The sequence below is a fragment of the Anomaloglossus baeobatrachus genome, chromosome 11 (genome assembly GCF_048569485.1).
Source record: "Anomaloglossus baeobatrachus isolate aAnoBae1 chromosome 11, aAnoBae1.hap1, whole genome shotgun sequence".
In the NCBI taxonomy this organism is placed as follows: domain Eukaryota; kingdom Metazoa; phylum Chordata; class Amphibia; order Anura; family Aromobatidae; genus Anomaloglossus; species Anomaloglossus baeobatrachus.
In genome coordinates, this window is record NC_134363.1 from 9,056,978 (window position 1) to 9,075,297 (window position 18,320).

General features: G+C 57.0%; 1 protein-coding gene across 1 annotated transcript in view; it reads right to left on the bottom strand.

Moving 5' to 3' along the window:
• Window positions 1–757: 757 nt before the first annotated feature.
• Window positions 758–18,320, bottom strand: part of KMT2B (lysine methyltransferase 2B) — a 140,752-nt gene continuing 123,189 nt past the window's right edge. Inside the window, 14 exon segments of the mRNA XM_075328330.1 lie at window positions 758–1,730; window positions 3,164–3,293; window positions 3,368–3,451; window positions 3,532–3,639; window positions 3,713–3,890; window positions 3,966–4,040; window positions 4,126–4,263; window positions 4,609–4,697; window positions 6,069–6,158; window positions 7,635–9,024; window positions 9,109–9,294; window positions 12,930–13,090; window positions 13,172–13,250; window positions 13,426–13,543. Of these exon segments, the coding sequence (XP_075184445.1) occupies window positions 1,455–1,730; window positions 3,164–3,293; window positions 3,368–3,451; window positions 3,532–3,639; window positions 3,713–3,890; window positions 3,966–4,040; window positions 4,126–4,263; window positions 4,609–4,697; window positions 6,069–6,158; window positions 7,635–9,024; window positions 9,109–9,294; window positions 12,930–13,090; window positions 13,172–13,250; window positions 13,426–13,543 (3,102 nt within the window). The 3' untranslated portion in view covers window positions 758–1,454.

The following is an 18,320-nucleotide window of genomic DNA, read 5'->3' on the forward strand; positions in this document are numbered from 1 at the left end:
CTCCTGGCCTGCCTCGCGCCCTCGCCTCCGGTCCTGCCTCGCGCCCTCGCCTCCTTTCTCCTGGCCTGCCTCGCGCCCTCGCCTCCTGTCTCCTGGCCTGCCTCGCGCCCTCGCCTCCTGTCTCCTGGCCTGCCTCGCGCCCTCGCCTCCTGTCTCCTGGCCTGCCTCGCGCCCTCACCTCCTGTCTCCTGGCCTGCCTCGCGCCCTCGCCTCCTGTCTCCTGGCCTGCCTCGCGCCCTCGCCTCCTGTCTCCTGGCCTGCCTCGCGCCCTCGCCTCCTGTCTTCCTGGCCTGCCTCGCGCCCTCGCCTCCTGGCCTGCCTCGCGCCCTCGCCCCTTGGCCACTCCCCCTCGTCCCTTGGCCACGCACCCTCCTGGCCATGGGAGTTAATTGCAGAAGCCATGATGTCCCAGAAACTGGTTTTCTATACAGGATTGGGGGACAAAAGCCTCACATTTTTGCACTGCGTCTGGGGCTGGAGGGGCGAGAGCCGCCGGTTGTGACCCATCTTGTGCATGTGACTATTTCCATCCCGATAGCGGATCTCACCATACGACGCGGTTAGAGATACAGCCGTAACCTGCGGCGTTCATCAGAACTCACCTTGTGACCAGCCGTATTCCCCACCTGTCGCACTGATGGACCCTCCCCGCCCCCCCATCCCTCCCCCCCGCCCCCCGTTCACACCCTCCCCCCATCCCTCCCCCCACGCCCCCCGTTCACCAGGGGTAATCGTTCTTCACCTAAAAACACCGAAATGTCAAAATTTTCCTTTTATTTAAAACGCTAAACAGGTGAGACATGAACCATTATTCTCCGGCAAGTCCTTAAATAAAAAAAAGTGCATAGAAAAAAAAAACCCAAGATGTCCTTACAAATCTTTATACAGTATGTACAAGCCTCGCTCGCCGTCAGCAGTCGATATTCGCAGAGCAGCGTCGCGACCGCCGCTCGTGCCCCGGAAGAAAAGTCACGAGGGGGGGGGGGGGGGGAGAAAAAATAATCAGAACGCCATGATACAATGCAGAGAAGGAATCGGGGGGGGGGGGGGGGGGTCGTCACCAATTCAGGTCTGGGAGGGTCATTAGCAGCAAGAGGAATAAAAATAGATTGTCACCCCCAAAAAGGAACCTTTTTTTTTTTTTCGTTCCTTTGCTCCCCAACATTTGGATCAGGAGTGAGCACTGGTTAAAAAATAGAGGACGCCTTCTCCCCTTGCTGTGAGACGGCGCGGGGAAAGCGGCCCGGAAGCAGCAGCAGCGAGGGAGAGGAGAATCTGGAGAGGACCCTGAGAGGAGGAGAGGAGCTGCCGCCAGGACAGAGGGTAAAGTGCGGTTTCGGGTGAGGTTCTCTTCTGCGCAGAGAGAAGCACCATTGATCGTGCTCGGCCCGGCGGTCGGGGAGGCTCGGTGCGTCCGCCATGGGAAGTGCCAGCACCTCCGCGGCCGGCTGGGCTCAGTTGAGGAATCGGCGACACTTCTTGGCCCCGCAGTTACAGTGCAGCTTGCTGCTGGCGTCCTCGATGGGGAACTTGTAGTCGTAGGTCAGCTCCTCGCCGCGGTAGATGCTCCGGAGGGCGAAGATCACGATGTGCTTCTGGCCTTCCACGTGGATCACCCGGGAGTAGCAGTTGGGCTCGCACGAGTGGTTGATGAAGCGCGCCGCGTTCCCGTGCATCGTGGCGTCCACCACGTCAAAGTCATCGATGCGGAACATGTAACACCCGATGCCCTGGAATAGAAGGTAACGTCAGTCCCCTCCTCCGACACCGCCGCAAGTCAGTCCCCTCCTCCGACACCGCCGCAAGTCAGTCCCCTCCTCCGACACCGCCGCAAGTCAGCCAATCCTCCTCCGCCGCCACCGTCAGTCAGTCCCTCCACCACCGTCAGTCAGTCCCCCTCCTCCACCACCGTCAGTCAGCCCCCCCTCCTACACCACCGTCAGTCAGCCCCCCCTCCTACACCACCGTCAGTCAGCCCCCCCTCCTCCACCACCGTCAGTCAGCCCCCCCTCCTCCACCACCGTCAGTCAGCCCCCCCTCCTCCACCACCGTCAGTCAGCCCCCCCCTCCTCCACCACCGTCAGTCAGCCCCCCCTCCTCCACCACCGTCAGTCAGCCCCCCCTCCTCCACCACCGTCAGTCAGCCCCCCCTCCTCCACCACCGTCAGTCAGCCCCCCCTCCTCCACCACCGTCAGTCAGCCCCCCCTCCTCCACCACCGTCAGTCAGCCCCCCCTCCTCCACCACCGTCAGTCAGCCCCCCCTCCTCCACCACCGTCAGTCAGCCCCCCCTCCTCCACCACCGTCAGTCAGCCCCCCCTCCTCCACCACCGTCAGTCAGCCCCCCCTCCTCCACCACCGTCAGTCAGCCCCCCCTCCTCCACCACCGTCAGTCAGCCCCCCCTCCTCCACCACCGTCAGTCAGCCCCCCCTCCTCCACCACCGTCAGTCAGCCCCCCCTCCTCCACCACCGTCAGTCAGCCCCCCCTCCTCCACCACCGTCAGTCAGCCCCCCCTCCTCCACCACCGTCAGTCAGCCCCCCCTCCTCCACCACCGTCAGCCTCCCCTCCTCCACCACCGTCAGTCAGCCCCCCTCCTCCTCCATCAGTCAGTCCCCCTCCGCCAGTCCCCCTCCTCCACCAGTCAGTCCCCCCCTCCTTCTCCACCAGTCAGTCCCCCCCTCCTTCTCCACCAGTCAGTCCCCCCCTCCTTCTCCACCAGTCAGTCCCCCCCTCCTTCTCCACCAGTCAGTCCCCCCCTCCTTCTCCACCAGTCAGTCCCCCTCCGCCAGTCCCCCTCCTCCACCAGTCAGTCCCCCCCTCCTTCTCCACCAGTCAGTCCCCCCCCTCCTTCTCCACCAGTCAGTCCCCCCCCTCCTTCTCCACCAGTCAGTCCCCCTCCTTCTCCACCAGTCAGTCCCCCTCCTTCTCCACCAGTCAGTCCCCCTCCTTCTCCACCAGTCAGTCCCCCTCCTTCTCCACCAGTCAGTCCCCCTCCTTCTCCACCAGTCAGTCCCCCGCCGCCCGACAGTCCCCTCCTCCGCTTCTTTCACTTCTCAAGACCTCTGCTTGCTGTCAGTATTCTGAATATTTCCATACACTGACAGCCTACAAGACACCGCACTGACTCCGGGTCCGGGCGCCCCCATATTGGCGTCACTTACCTTGCTGTCGTAGTACTTTTCCCGCTTGTCGGTCAGGACGGCGCGGATCACGTTGCCCGAATACTCTATGACCATTTCGCCAGCGTCGATGTTCCTTTTACAAAACAGCCCTCGGCCGTGGATGGCGGACCTGCAGGAGGAGGCGGGGGAGGCGGTCAGGACGCGGCGCGGTCACATGGCGCAGGCGGGCGGACCGCCACTTACCTGTAGACCCCGACCGCTTCTTTGGAGGTTTTCTTCAGGTGCCTGAACCTCATTGCCATGGGCAGATCCAGGCTGGTCGCTCGTCTGAAAATACAGCGCCAAAGGGGTTAAGGTGCTAAAATAAGTGAACCCCCCCCCTTCCCCGGTAGAGCGGCGCCTCGTACCTGGTGGACTTCAGCTGCACCTCCTCCTCCTCTTCCTCCATCGCGCACAGCTCCGGCAGGTTCCGGTGCTGAGACGCCAAGAAATTGAACATATCGAAGGTGGATTTCCTAATGGAAAAACAAAAAAAAAATGAGTACACACGAAGCCGCGAAGCCGGAGATGAGCGGCGCCGGCACATACCGGACGTAGTACTCGCTCCGCGCGCAGCCGGTGGGATTGATCAGCAGCTCCTCCTCCTCGACCTCCTGCGGGTGGAACAGGAACTTGTATCCGCGGCAGCGCTCGGCGCCGATCAGTTGCTCCAGGAGGAAGAGGACGGCGTCGTGCTGAACGCCCAGCATCCGCGATCCGCACAGACCTAGGAGGGCGAGGACGGGTCAGCATGCGGCGTACACCCCCTGACCGTGAGCGAGCCCACCCCGACACCCCTCACCTGAGAAGGACAGCTGCCTGAGCCTCCCGACACCGCGCGCCTCCTGCACCTTCTCCACCACCCTCCGCCATGCACCTACAGGGAAGAACAAAAATCCTCCAAAAATGGGTCCATAACAGGGGGGGGCTCAGGATCCGGGAGGTCTCGCCCCGGCCCGTACCTTCTGCGCTGTCAGACTGGGTGTAGAAGCCGTCCTCGCTGATGATCTCGAAGCGCAGGTGCCGTCTGCTCCTCCGCACCAGAAGATTCTCCTCCTCCAGAAATCGCTCCTCAAAGTCGTCAAAATTGGGGGAGAAATCTGGAAAGAGAAAAAGGAAAAATGGAGCCACCGACGGCGTCCCGGGACCGGCTGTGCAGGGAGCGGGGACGTAATGTGGACGGGACCGGCTGTGCAGGGAGCGGGGACGTAATGTGGACGGGAACGAGGACGTAATGTGTGGACGGGAGCGGCTGTGCAGGGAGCGGGGACGTAATGTGGACGGAAGCGGCTGTGCAGGGAGCGGGGACGTAATGTGGACAAGAGCGGGGACGTAATGTGGACGGGACCACCCTTCCAGGTGGCCATATCACCTGTCACCCAGCTTTCCCAGATGTAAAGCCACGAGCGGCTGGTGCAGAGTATCCAGGTCCTGGCCCCCGTTACCTGGCGTGTGCTCCGAGCCGGGAGACTCCTTTGCCAATTCTGCTGTTGGAGATTCGGTTTTCACATCCACAGTGAGGTCCACAAGAAGCCTGAAAAGAAAGAAAAGGCGTCAGACCAGAAACAGCGACAACCCACCCCTCCACCCAGGAGCAGCGAACCCCCCGACCTAGGAGCAGCGAACCCTCCCCGGCCCAGGAGCGTGACCCCAAACCCCGGCCCAGGAGCAGCGACCCCAAACCCCGGCCCAGGAGCAGCGACCCCAAACCCCGGCCCAGGAGCAGCGACCCCAAACCCCGGCCCAGGAGCAGCGACCCCAAACCCCGGCCCAGGAGCAGCGACCCCAAACCCCGGCCCAGGAGCAGCGACCCCAAACCCCGGCCCAGGAGCAGCGACCCCAAACCCCGGCCCAGGAGCAGCGACCCCAAACCCCGGCCCAGGAGCAGCGACCCCAAACCCCGGCCCAGGAGCAGCGACCCCAAACCCCGGCCCAGGAGCAGCGACCCCAAACCCCGGCCCAGGAGCAGCGACCCCAAACCCCGGCCCAAGAGCAGCGACCCCAAACCCCGGCCCAGGAGCAGCGACCCCAAACCCCGGCCCAGGAGCAGCGACCCCAAACCCCGGCCCAGGAGCAGCGACCCCAAACCCCGGCCCAGGAGCAGCGACCCCAAACCCCGGCCCAGGAGCAGCGACCCCAAACCCCGGCCCAGGAGCAGCGACCCCAAGCCCCGGCCCAGGAGCAGCGACCCCAAGCCCCGGCCCAGGAGCAGCGACCCCAAACCCCGGCCCAGGAGCAGCGACCCCAAGCCCCGGCCCAGGAGCAGCGACCCCAAGCCCCGGCCCAGGAGCAGCGACCCCAAGCCCCGGCCCAGGAGCAGCGACCCCAAACCCCGGCCCAGGAGCAGCGACCCCAAGCCCCGGCCCAGGAGCAGCGACCCCAAGCCCCGGGCCCAGGAGCAGCGACCCCAAGCCCCGGGCCCAGGAGCAGCGACCCCAAACCCCGGCCCAGGAGCAGCGACCCCAAACCCCGGCCCAGGAGCAGCGACCCCAAGCCCCGGCCCAGGAGCAGCGACCCCAAGCCCCGGGCCCAGGAGCAGCGACCCCAAACCCCGGCCCAGGAGCAGCGACCCTCGAGCGTGACCCCCCAGGCCCAGGAGTGCAATCCTCTAGCGTGACCTCGACCTAGGAACGCAACCATCGAATGTGACCCCGACCCTCAAGTGTGACCCCCGACCCAGGAGCATAACCCTCGAGCGTGACTCCAACCCCCAACCCAGGAGCGCCATCCTTGAGCGTGACCCTGACCCGCGACCATCGAGCGTGACCCCCGACCCAGGAGTGCGATTCGCTAGCGTGACTCCGACACCTGACCTAGGAGAGCGACCCGAGCATGACCCTGACCGAGGAGCACAACCGCAGCCCCCAACAACCGTGCCCCCCGACCAAGGAACGTCAGGACTCACTCGTTCATGTTTATATAGGGATTTTCGTCAACCACCAACCCCAGGTCCACAGTCTCCTGCACGACCGGCTCCTTCATCTTACGCTTCTGTCTGTAAAAGAAATCTGCAAATTACAAAATATACCACAAACTGCAGAAGATTTGTCCCAATGTATCAGTGCAGCCTGCAGATACCAATAACATTACTGCATACACTCAGCTACAAGCCTTCAGAGCTGAAGCCTGGAGAATAGTGAGTGCAGCTCTGGAGTATAATACAGGAGGTAACTCAGGATCAGTAATGTAATGTATGTACACAGTGACTGCACCAGCAGAATAGTGAGTGCAGCTCTGGAGTATAATACAGGAGGTAACTCAGGATCAGTAATGTAATATATGTACACAGTGACTGCATCAGCAGAATAGTGAGTGCAGCTCTGGAGTATAATACAGGAGGTAACTCAGGATCAGTAATGTATGTACACAGTGACTGCACCAGCAGAATAGTGAGTGCAGCTCTGGAGTGTAATACAGGAGGTAACTTAGGATCAGTAATGTAATGTGTGTACACAGTGACTGCACCAGCAGAATAGTGAGTGCAGCTCTGGAGTATAATACAGGAGGTAACTCAGGATCAGTAATGTAATATATGTACACAGTGACTGCACTAGCAGAATAGTGAGTGCAGCTCTGGAGTATAATACAGGAGGTAACTCAGGATCAGTAATGTAATGTATGTACACAGTGACTGCACCAGCAGAATAGTGAGTGCAGCTCTGGAGTATAATACAGGAGGTAACTCAGGATCAGTAATGTAATATATGTACACAGTGACTGCATCAGCAGAATAGTGAGTGCAGCTCTGGAGTATAATACAGGAGGTAACTCAGGATCAGTAATGTAATGTATGTACAGAGTGACTGCACCAGCAGAATAGTGAGTGCAGCTCTGGAGTATAATACAGGAGGTAACTCAGGATCAGTAATGTAATGTATGTACACAGTGACTGCACCAGCAGAATAGTGAGTGCAGCTCTGGGGTATAGTACAGGAGGTAACTCAGGATCAGTAATGTAATGTATGTACACTGACTGCACCAGCAGAATAGTGACTGCAGCTCTGGAGTATAATACAGGAGGTAACTCAGGATCAGTAATGTAATGTATGTACACAGTGACTGCACCAGCAGAATAGTGAGTGCAGCTCTGGAGTATAATACAGGAGGTAACTCAGGATCAGTAATGTAATGTATGTACACAGTGACTGCACCAGCAGAATAGTGAGTGCAGCTCTGGAATATAATACAGGAGGTAACTCAGGATCAGTAATGTATGTACACAGTGACTGCACCAGCAGAATAGTGAGTGCAGCTCTGGAGTGTAATACAGGAGGTAACTTAGGATCAGTAATGTAATGTGTGTACACAGTGACTGCACCAGCAGAATAGTGAGTGCAGCTCTGGAGTATAATACAGGAGGTAACTCAGGATCAGTAAAGGTAACTCAGGATCAGTAATGTAATGTATGTACACAGTGACTGCACCAGCAGAATAGTGAGTGCAGCTCTGGAGTAACTCTCTAGGCTTATACCTTATGTTGGGCGTCTTCTCCAATGCGCAGTTGTAGTTTATGACCACGGACTTCGTTAGCTTGTGCGGGTTCAGCATTTCCAGTTTATCAGACGCGTCCAGTTTCAGTTTCTTTTTGCCGGCGGTGTTGCCGGTCCTCTTCATGCAGATGGGTTTTATGGGTACTGGCTTTGGGGGGGCCGGCTGGATGAGCTGTACCTGCGGCTTCGGGTGGGTGGGGTTTGGGGCGACGCTGAGGAGTCCTGCATTCATAGAGAGCCCCTGCACCAGACACTGAGGGATGCCGGGGATTGGGGCCACCACCGCCTGTGGCCCCAGCGTGATCTGCCCGGTCCCTTGCATCACGTTTAACATTGGAACCACACGCAGCGTCCACGTTGGCGTGGGCACGGGTCCAGTCTGGAATAAGACGGTGCCGAGGTTTGTGTTCACGGGCTGCACCGGAGGCGGGGGTTTGGCGGAGGTCGCCTGAGGAAGACACGGGATGGGGACCTTCTTGTTAACTTTGGGGGCCACTCTGCTGGGCCGGGCGGGGGCCACCCGCGTGATTGTGACGCAGTCAGATTTGGCAATGTCCTGTAACAGCGGCGGGTTTCCTGCCGTGTCCGTGCCACCGCCGGCCTCCATGTTGAGTAAGATAATGTTGGATGCGGAGCTGTTTTGGGTGGTGGCGGCGGTCGGGTCAGCGGTCGGGCACAGGGGGCCATTGGGGGGCATGACCAGCAGCGGACGACACACCCTTTGCACTTGTGGCGGGTCCCTGAGCGGTGGCGGTCCCTGCGTCGCGCACTCCAGGCCGTTGGACAGTGAGGGAGCTGTAAGCCCGTTGAGGATGGCGGAGCTGGTGGTGGCCGGAGAGGAGACGTCCTGCTGCACCGCCGCCGGCCCCCCGGCTCCAGACACTCCCGCCGCCTTCAGCACAAAGTCCACTGTCTTACCGCTGCCCAGGGGGCCGTTCTGGTTTTGCGGGGTGTCCTCGCTGTCCGTACCGTCATGGATGCCGTCCAACTGTTCAATGTGTCTGGACATGGCCGGAGACGTCAGGGGGCTTAAAGGTTCATGAGACACCACCGTCCGGGTCAGCCCGTAGTACGGCTCGCCCGCCGCCTCCTCCTCCTCCGAGGTGCTGCCGCCCTCCCACTCATCCATTAGCGGAGTGGTGCCCACCTCGGACGAGGCCGCCTCGCCCTCAGCAGACGACCGGCGGACAGCCGGCAGAGAAGAGCCGGAGGCGGGAGGGCTGGGGAGCCGCGCAGAAGACTGGCGGGTGGCTCTGGGGGACGTCAGCGGGGGGCGGCGGGATCTGCGGAGAGGCGTCACCTCAGGAGCGCTGATCTTCAGGAAGTGGTGGGACAACGGGGAAGACGACGACGTCGATGACGACAGACTCCCTGCGAACGGCAAAGTAAGGTCATCACAAAGGAGGAAGACCCCGGAGGCAGCGAAGAGGCGACGTCAGCCCCAGAAGAGCTCACCTGGAGACGGCAGCGGCCGCGAAGAGCCACCGAGGGGCCGCCGCGAGGGAGAGTAGTTGGGATTCTTCATCCGGGCACCACAGAAGGAGCGGGGGGCGACCGCAGAGGTGACGGGCTCTGAGGGGGGCGGTCGAGGAACCGGGACCCTCTCCGGGGTGGGAGGACTGACGACCGGCGCCCGCTCAGCTAGAAAAGAAAAGGGGCTTTATTCTTCAACAGTCCGCGCTGATCACTGCCTGCAGCTCCCTCCTCATAACTGGAGCCCTCCCTCCATCCTCCATCCATATATCCATCTATATATCCATCCATCCCTCCCTCCATCTATATATCCATCCATCCATATATCCATCCATCTATATATCCATCCATCCATATATCCATCCATCTATATATCCATCCATCCCTCTATATATCCATCCATCCATCCATATATCCATCTATATATCCATCCATCCCTCCATATATCCATCCCTCCATCTATATATCCATCCATCCATCCATCCCTCCCTCCATCTATATATCCATCCATCCCTCCATATATCCATCCATCCATATATCCATCCATATATCCATCCCTCCATCTATATATCCCTCCATATATCCATCCATCTATATATCCCTCCATCCCTCCATCTATATATCCATCCATCCCTCCATCCATCCATCCCTCCATCTATATATATATCCCTCCATCCATCCATCCCTCCATCTATATATCCCTCCATCCATCCATCCCTCCATCCATATATCCATCCCTCCATCCATATATCCATCCCTCCATCCATATATCCATCCCTCCATCCATATATCCATCCCTCCATCCATATATCCATCCCTCCATCCATATATCCATCCCTCCATCTATATATCCATCCATCCCTCCATCTATATATCCCTCCATCCCTCCATCTATATATCCCTCCATCCATCCCTCCGTATATCCCTCCCTCCATCTATATATCCATCCATCCCTCCATCCATCCATATATCCATCCCTCCATCTATATATCCATCCATCCATCTATATATCCATCCATCCCTCCCTCCATCTATATATCCCTCCCTCCATCTATATATCCATCCCTCCCTCCCTCCATCTATCCATCCATCCATCTATATATCCCTCCATATATCCATCCATCTATATATCCATCCATCCCTCCATCTATATATCCATCCATCCCTCCATCTATATATCCATCCATCCCTCCATCTATATATCCCTCCATCTATATATCCATCCATCCCTCCATCTATATATCCATCCATCCCTCCATCTATATATCCCTCCATCTATATATCCATCCATCCATATATCCATCTATATATCCATCCATCCCTCCATCTATATATCCATCCATCAATCCATCTATATATCCATCCATCCCTCCATCTATATATCCATCCATCCCTCCATCTATATATCCATCCATCCCTCCATCTATATATCCATCCATCCCTCCATCTATATATCCATCCATCCCTCCATCTATATATCCATCCATCCCTCCATCTATATATCCATCCATCCCTCCATCTATATATCCATCCATCCCTCCATCTATATATCCATCCATCCATCCCTCCATCCATCCATCCATCCATCCCTCCATCCATCCCTCCATCCATCCCTCCATCCATCCCTCCATCCATCCCTCCATCCATCCCTCCATCCATCCCTCCATCCATCCCTCCATCCATCCCTCCATCCATATATCCCTCCATCTATATATCCCTCCATATATCCATCCCTCCATCCATCCCTCCATCTATATATCCCTCCATATATCCATCCATCTATATATCCATCCATCTATATATCCATCCATCCCTCCATCTATATATCCATCTATCCCTCCATATATCCCTCCATCCATCTATATATCCCTCCATCTATATATCCATCCCTCCATCCATCCATCCATCTATATATCCCTCCATCTATATATCCCTCCATCCATCCATCCCTCCATCTATATATCCCTCCATCCATCCATCCCTCCATCCATCCATCCCTCCATCCATCCATCCCTCCATCCATCCATCCCTCCATCCATCCATCCCTCCATCCATCCATCCATCCCTACATCCATCCATCCATCCCTCTATCCATCCATCCATCTCTCCATCCATCCATCCCTCCATCCATCCCTCCCTCCCTCCCTCCCTCCCTCCCTCCATCCCTCCATCCATCCCTCCATCCATCCCTCCATCCATCCCTCCATCCCTCCCTCCATCCCTCCCTCTATATATCCATCCATCCCTCCCTCCATCTATATATCCATCCATCCCTCCCTCCATCTATATATCCATCCATTCCTCTATATATCCATCCATCCCTCCATCCATATATCCATCCATCCCTCCAACCATATATCCATCCATCCCTCTATATATCCATCCATCCCTCTATATATCCATCCATCCCTCTATATATCCATCCATCCCTCTATATATATCCATCCCTCTATATATATCCATCCCTCTATATATATCCATCCCTCTATATATATCCATCCCTCTATATATATCCATCCCTCTATATATATCCATCCCTCTATATATATCCATCCCTCTATATATATCCATCCCTCTATATATATCCATCCCTCTATATATATCCATCCCTCTATATATATCCATCCCTCTATATATATCCATCCCTCTATCTATCCATCCCTCTATCTATCCATCCCTCTATATATCTATCCATCCCTCTATATATCTATCCATCCCTCTATATATCTATCCATCCCTCTATATATCTATCCATCCCTCTATATATCTATCCATCCCTCTATCTATCCATCCCTCTATCTATCCATCCCTCTATCTATCCATCCCTCTATCTATCCATCCCTCTATCTATCCATCCCTCTATCTATCCATCCCTCTATCTATCCATCCCTCTATCTATCCATCCCTCTATCTATCCATCCCTCTATCTATCCATCCCTCTATCTATCCATCCCTCTATCTATCCATCCCTCTATCTATCCATCCCTCTATCTATCCATCCCTCTATCTATCCATCCCTCTATCTATCCATCCCTCTATCTATCCATCCCTCTATCTATCCATCCCTCTATCTATCCATCCCTCTATCTATCCATCCATCCCTCTATATATCCATCCATCCCTCTATATATCCATCCATCCCTCTATATATCCATTCATCCATCTATATATCAATCCATCCATCGCAGCCAACAGGACCGACCTCCCTACTGCTCTACCTCCATGGCAGCCCTCCCACCCTCCCGTTCCACCTCCATGGCAGCTCTCCCTCCCGATCCACCTCCATGGCGGCCCTCCCTCCCTCACGTTCCACCTCCATGGCAGCTCTCCCTCCCGATCCACCTCTATGGCGGCCCTCCATCCCTCACGTTCTACCTCCATGGCGGCCCTCCCTCCCTCCTGTTCCACCTCCATGGCGGCCCTCCCTCCCTCACGTTCTACCTCCATGGCGGCCCTCCCTCCCGATCCACCTCCATGGTGGCCCTCCCTCCCTCACGTTCTACCTCCATGGCGGCCCTCCCTCCCTCACGTTCTACCTCCATGGCGGCCCTCCCTCCCTCCCGTTCCACCTCCTTGGCGCACCTCCCTCCCTCCCGATCCACCTCCATGGCGGGACCTGCCTCCCGTTCTACCTCCATGGCGTTGTACATACACTGGGGTGGGAAAATATCAGTACACTGAGGGGGGGGGGGGACGTGGCCGTACATTAGTATAGGACAAGCGCTGAGTGACTGAGAGGGCACAATCCTGTCCCCATATCCTCTGCTCGCTATGACTGTGCTGCCCCCTGCTGGTGCAGTTACCTGGGAGGTGTCCGGGGCTGTGGATGATGGTCTGGTTGTCCTCCGGGCCGTCCAGTCCTTCCGGAGGTAGATCCCCTTCTTTAGGCCGATGCTCCACCACCCTGCATTTGTACCAGCAGCGCTGCCGGGCGTCCAGAGTGCTCCAGTACAAGCGAGAGCACCTAAGGGGGAGACTGACATGAAGGACGCAGGCGCCGGACCCCCCGATCACTGACCCAAACTATGAGCCCCGGGACACTTACTGGTAGCCAATGGGGAAAATCTTCCGCTCAGACACCGATAAATCGGACAGCATGCCCAGCGAGTCAATCTTCATGGAGCCTTAGAAGGACGAAATGGGGAGCAAATAGTTAATATTCCCCTTACAGAGGGGGCAGGGAGCGGCGCCCCCTAGTGTGAGGTCATGACCAGTAAACGCGTCCGCTCCTATTTGAGCGGATCTTGTGCTTTATTCTCTCGTCACACCCAGAGCTGCACTCTCAATTCTGCCCCTTACCAATCATCATGTGGATGTTTTCCGTTTCCAGACCCTGAAGAAACTTTCTCCTGAAGTTGATGCCGTCGAAATCCACGTAGACCCTGCGCAGCACGTCAAAGGAGTCAGCGGCGACCGCCTGCTGCAAAACAGAGCGGGGAGGATGAGCACCCCCTGTCACAAACCACCGGGGGGGTCACTCAGAAATCCCCCGCGCTGGCTACCAGTACGTCACAATCGGGGGGTAACAAGTGGGGGTCACCCCTCCTTTATACCTCCCGACCGACAGACAGAGCACGTGACGCGCTCTCTAGCGCCCCTCTTATAGTCAGGCCAATTATGGAATTGCCCGACCATAAGCAAGGAGGCCGCTATACTACTTATGCCGATTATTGAAGGGTCCCCGGTGAGAGTAAGGTATATATTCCCCCGACCTCCGCGGGCGGAATATATAATATCTTCCCGAGTCTCACTGGCCTCCCCACAATAATCCTTGGCACAATTCGCTGCCACCAACCGATTTACGGTAACTATTAGCCGAACACACAGACGTGGGATTCAAGATCGAGATAACAGAACAGCCCAAGATTAATTATATAATTTAATCAGCCTAAAGCACACTAGAAACTACAATATATACAATAGGGAATCTACAGAATATACATATGTCAGAGTACAGTTACAATCAAAGCATGGGTTACAAACAGGCATACACAGTTCCAGCAGTTACCTTGTTGCGTCTGGCCACAGGGGGGCGCTGTACCCAGGTTTCTAGGATCCTTCCCACAGATGTTTCCTACACGTGCCCCCAGCGAAAAGAACACTGGAAAATGGCCGAAGTAGGGTTATCAACCTGGGCAACTCCAGGTCCCCTCCTACCTTAGTGACCTCAGAGGGAGCACTGCTCCACCCCTGGCTTGAGTTATGGACAATCCACAACATGGAATATGGGCCATAACTTTGCCTGGGAGCGTCGTAGGCGGACGCCAATGCTCTCATTGTGACAGTTATGAATTTAGCTACAGAACGAGGGGACTCATGACCTGTCTGCCAGTTCCCCATTGGCTGATATCACGCCTGGGGCATTTCCCAATGTCCTGCTCCCATAAAAAGGGTGTGCCGGCATCGTCCGCATGCGGAGACACCATTTTTATGGTTGCCATATTTATCGGAAATATGGCTTGCGAGATATGAACCATTTTTTACTGGAGTCGTTCTGTCTGGCTATTTCCATAGCCTTGCTAACTAGCTAGCAGCCCCCACTACAGGGTCACGGCAGGGAGTCATCCTGTGTCCATTGTCCCCAAGCCACCTAATTTCCATATCACAGGACATGGCCATGGAGGTGTAAGTGGAACACTGAGAACAAGAAGGGAGGGGGCACTGCCAGGGAGTGATGAGGGATTATGACTGGAGTCATAATTCATCTTCATATCCCGGGATTTGCCTCACACCTCCCCCCTTTTGAGGGCGCTAGGGGGCAGCACACTCCGGTGTTCCCCCGTGCGCCCGTCCGCGACCTCTCCTTGTCGGGACAGCCCGTCTGCGTTACCGTGGTCACGGCCCCTTTTGTGGCGAATGGTGAAGTTGTATTGCTGGAGCGCAAGGCTCCATCGCAACAATCGCCCATTCGTCCCAGAGACGGTGTGCAACCAGCTGAGGGGATTGTGGTCCGTCTCCACGATGAAGTGGCGCCCGTATAGATAGGGTTGCAGACGCTGCAGGGCCCACACTATGGCCAGGCACTCCTTCTCCATCGTGGAATAGGCAACTTCCCTTGGTAACAGCTTCCTGCTCAGGTACAAGACTGGGTGCTCTTGGCTCGCAGAGTCCACCTGGCTGAGCACCGCACCGAGGCCGAAGTCACTGGCGTCGGTCTGTACTACAAACGGCCGCGTGAAGTCGGCTGCCTGTAGCACGGGCGGGCTGGACAGGGCGTCCTTTAGGGCCCGGAAGGCTGTCTCGCAGTCCATTGTCCAATCGACTGCAGAGGGCAGCTTCTTCTTGGTGAGGTCCGTCAAGGGCTTTGCCAGGCTACTATAGCATGGAACAAACCTCCTATAGTACCCAGCGGTCCCCAAGAAGGACATCACCTGCTTCTTGGTCCTGGGGGTGGGCCAGGATGCGATGGCTTCCACTTTCTCAGGCTCGGGCTTCAGTGTTCTCCCACCTACCCGGTGACCGAGGTACTGGACCTCGCTCATGGCCAGCTGACACTTTCCCGGCTTGATGGTCAAACCTGCCCGGTGGATCCGCCTGAGCACCTGTGCTAGATGCTCTAGGTGGTCCTCCCAGGTGGGACTGAAGACGGCAATGTCATCCAGGTACGCGGCCGCGTACCCTTCAAGTCCCTTGAGCAGGGTGTTGACCATCCGCTGGAAAGTGGCAGGGGCATTCCTCATCCCGAATGGCATCACCGTGGACTCGTACAGTCCAAATGGGGTAATAAAGGCAGAGCGTTCCCTGGCCTTGCGAGTCAGGGGGATCTGCCAATATCCCCGGCTCAGATCCATGATGGTCAGGTACTGAGCCCCGGCCAACTGATCGAGCAGGTCATCGATGCGTGGCATTGGGTACGCATCGGCGACCGTGACCGCATTGAGCCCCCTGTAGTCCACGCAGAACCGAGTGGTTCGGTCCTTCTTAGGGACGAGGACTACAGGCGAGGCCCAAGCGCTGTTGGATGCCTGGATCACCCCCAGCTTCAGCATCTCGTCAATCTCCTGGCGCATGTGTTGCTGCACCTCCAGGGAGACCCGATATGCTGAACGCCGGATCGGGGGATGATCCCCAGTGTCCACGTGATGGACAGCCAAGTCAGTCCTTCCGGGCTGGTTGGTAAACAACCCCCAAAAGGGGAGGAGGGTGGCCCACAGCTGGGACCGTTGGTCTTCCAAGAGCTGGTGGCCAACCTCCACATCCTCAATGGATCCGCCTGCCCTAACCTGGGCTAGCATATCCAAGAGGGTTTCCGCTTCTCCCTCCTCGGGCAGGTTGCACACGGGGAGCGCACATGCCTCCCGCTCATGATGTGCCTTCATCATGTTCACATGGAAGGGCTTCCGCCTTCCACGGGCAGGGTCCAGGGTGACCAGGTACGTTACAGGGTTGAGCTGCTGGTACACGAGGTATGGGCCTTCCCAGGCTGCCTGAAGCTTGTCCTGTGGTACGGGAACCAGTACCCACACCTTTTGACCCACTTGGTAGGTCCTCTCACAAGCGTTCTGGTCGTACCAACGCTTCTGATCGGCCTGGGCTTGAGCCATATTGTCGTGTACCAGTTGCGTCAAGGCCTGCATTTTGTCCCGGAAGCGCACGACATACTCGATAACCGACACTCCAGGGGTGGCCAAATCCCCTTCCCAAGCCTCTTTCACCAGAGCCAGGGGGCCCCGCACACGTCGCCCGTACAGGAGCTCAAACGGTGAGAATCCTGTTGAGGCCTGTGGAACCTCCCGGTAAGCAAATAACAGGTGTGGGAGATACCGCTCCCAGTCACGCCCATGGGAGTCGACCAACATCTTAAGCATCTGCTTTAAGGTGCCATTGAACCGCTCGCACAGGCCATTAGTCTGTGGATGGTACGGGCTGGCCACCAGATGTCGCACCTGGACTTGCTTACAGAGGGCCTCCATCAGCTGGGACATGAATTGGGTCCCCCGGTCAGTGAGCATTTCCTGGGGAAAACCCACTCGGGAGAAAATCTCCAGCAATGCGGTGGCCACCTTGTCAGCCCGAATGGATGACAAGGCCACTGCTTCTGGGTACCGGGTGGCATAGTCCACTACCGTCAGTATGAAGCGTTTCCCGGAGCTGCTGGGGATGGCCAGCGGGCCGACCAGATCCACAGCCACCCTCCTGAAAGGCTCATCGATGATTGGCAGAGATACCAGTGGGGCTTTGGGGCGTGGCCCCGCCTTCCCCACTCTCTGACAGGTTTCACACGAACGGCAGTAGGCAGCCACATCGGCCCCCATTTTTGGCCAGTAGAAATGCTGGTTTAACCTGGCCTTGGTCTTAGCGATCCCTAGGTGTCCGGCCATCGGAATCTCATGTGCGATCCGCAACAACTCCGTCCGGAACGGATAGGGTACCACCAACTGTCGGTCCCTGGGCCACGCCTCCGGTGAACCCTGCTGGACCGTGGCCCGGTACAGCCGTCCTTGGTCCCAGACCACTCGCTCCGGGTCCGAGTCCGGCTGTGCCGCCTGCTCCTTAAGAGCTTTCAGGCTGTCGTCAGCTTCTAACGCTGCCTGAAACCCCTGACTAGATGTGGCCAGAATCGACGAGACTGTCACATCTTCAGTCAGTACCCCGGGACCTGTGTCCTGGCCTCCACCTGACTCGGCTGCCACTTGGTCAGAAGGGGAAGAGCTATCGGACCTCCGGGAGGCCCCTTGGCTTCCAGCACTCCCACTGCGGGTGACAGCGGCCACAGCCGCTGCGACCGTGGGTCGTGCCTGCTCCTCCTCCGTTCCTGACCAAGTCGCCGGTTCAGGCAGACCTACCTGGCTTCCTGACACCCCGGTTGTGGGGGAACCATGCACCGAGATCTTACCTGGGAGCACTTCCGCTCCTGGACCGGCCCCAATCTCACCTGCCTGTTCCCCTCCTGCAGCAACAGAACCCCGCTGTGAAATCTCTGGGGACCCCACATTTGCTGTGGTAGCCCCCACCCCACACACTGGTCCTCCCCCTGCAGCACCCTGCTCTCTGCTTATCCCTGCAGAGGGCAACAGATCCCAGCTCACAGGCTGGTTACTTGTAGAGGCATTGTCACACCTTTCTCTGACCCCCTCCCCTGTCACAGCTGCAGCTGAGTGTGTGTCTATGGTGTCTATGCAAGCAGAAATATCAGAGTTCACTCCCTCCTCCCTTACATCATTCATAGATAACACATTAACATTGTTAGGAGT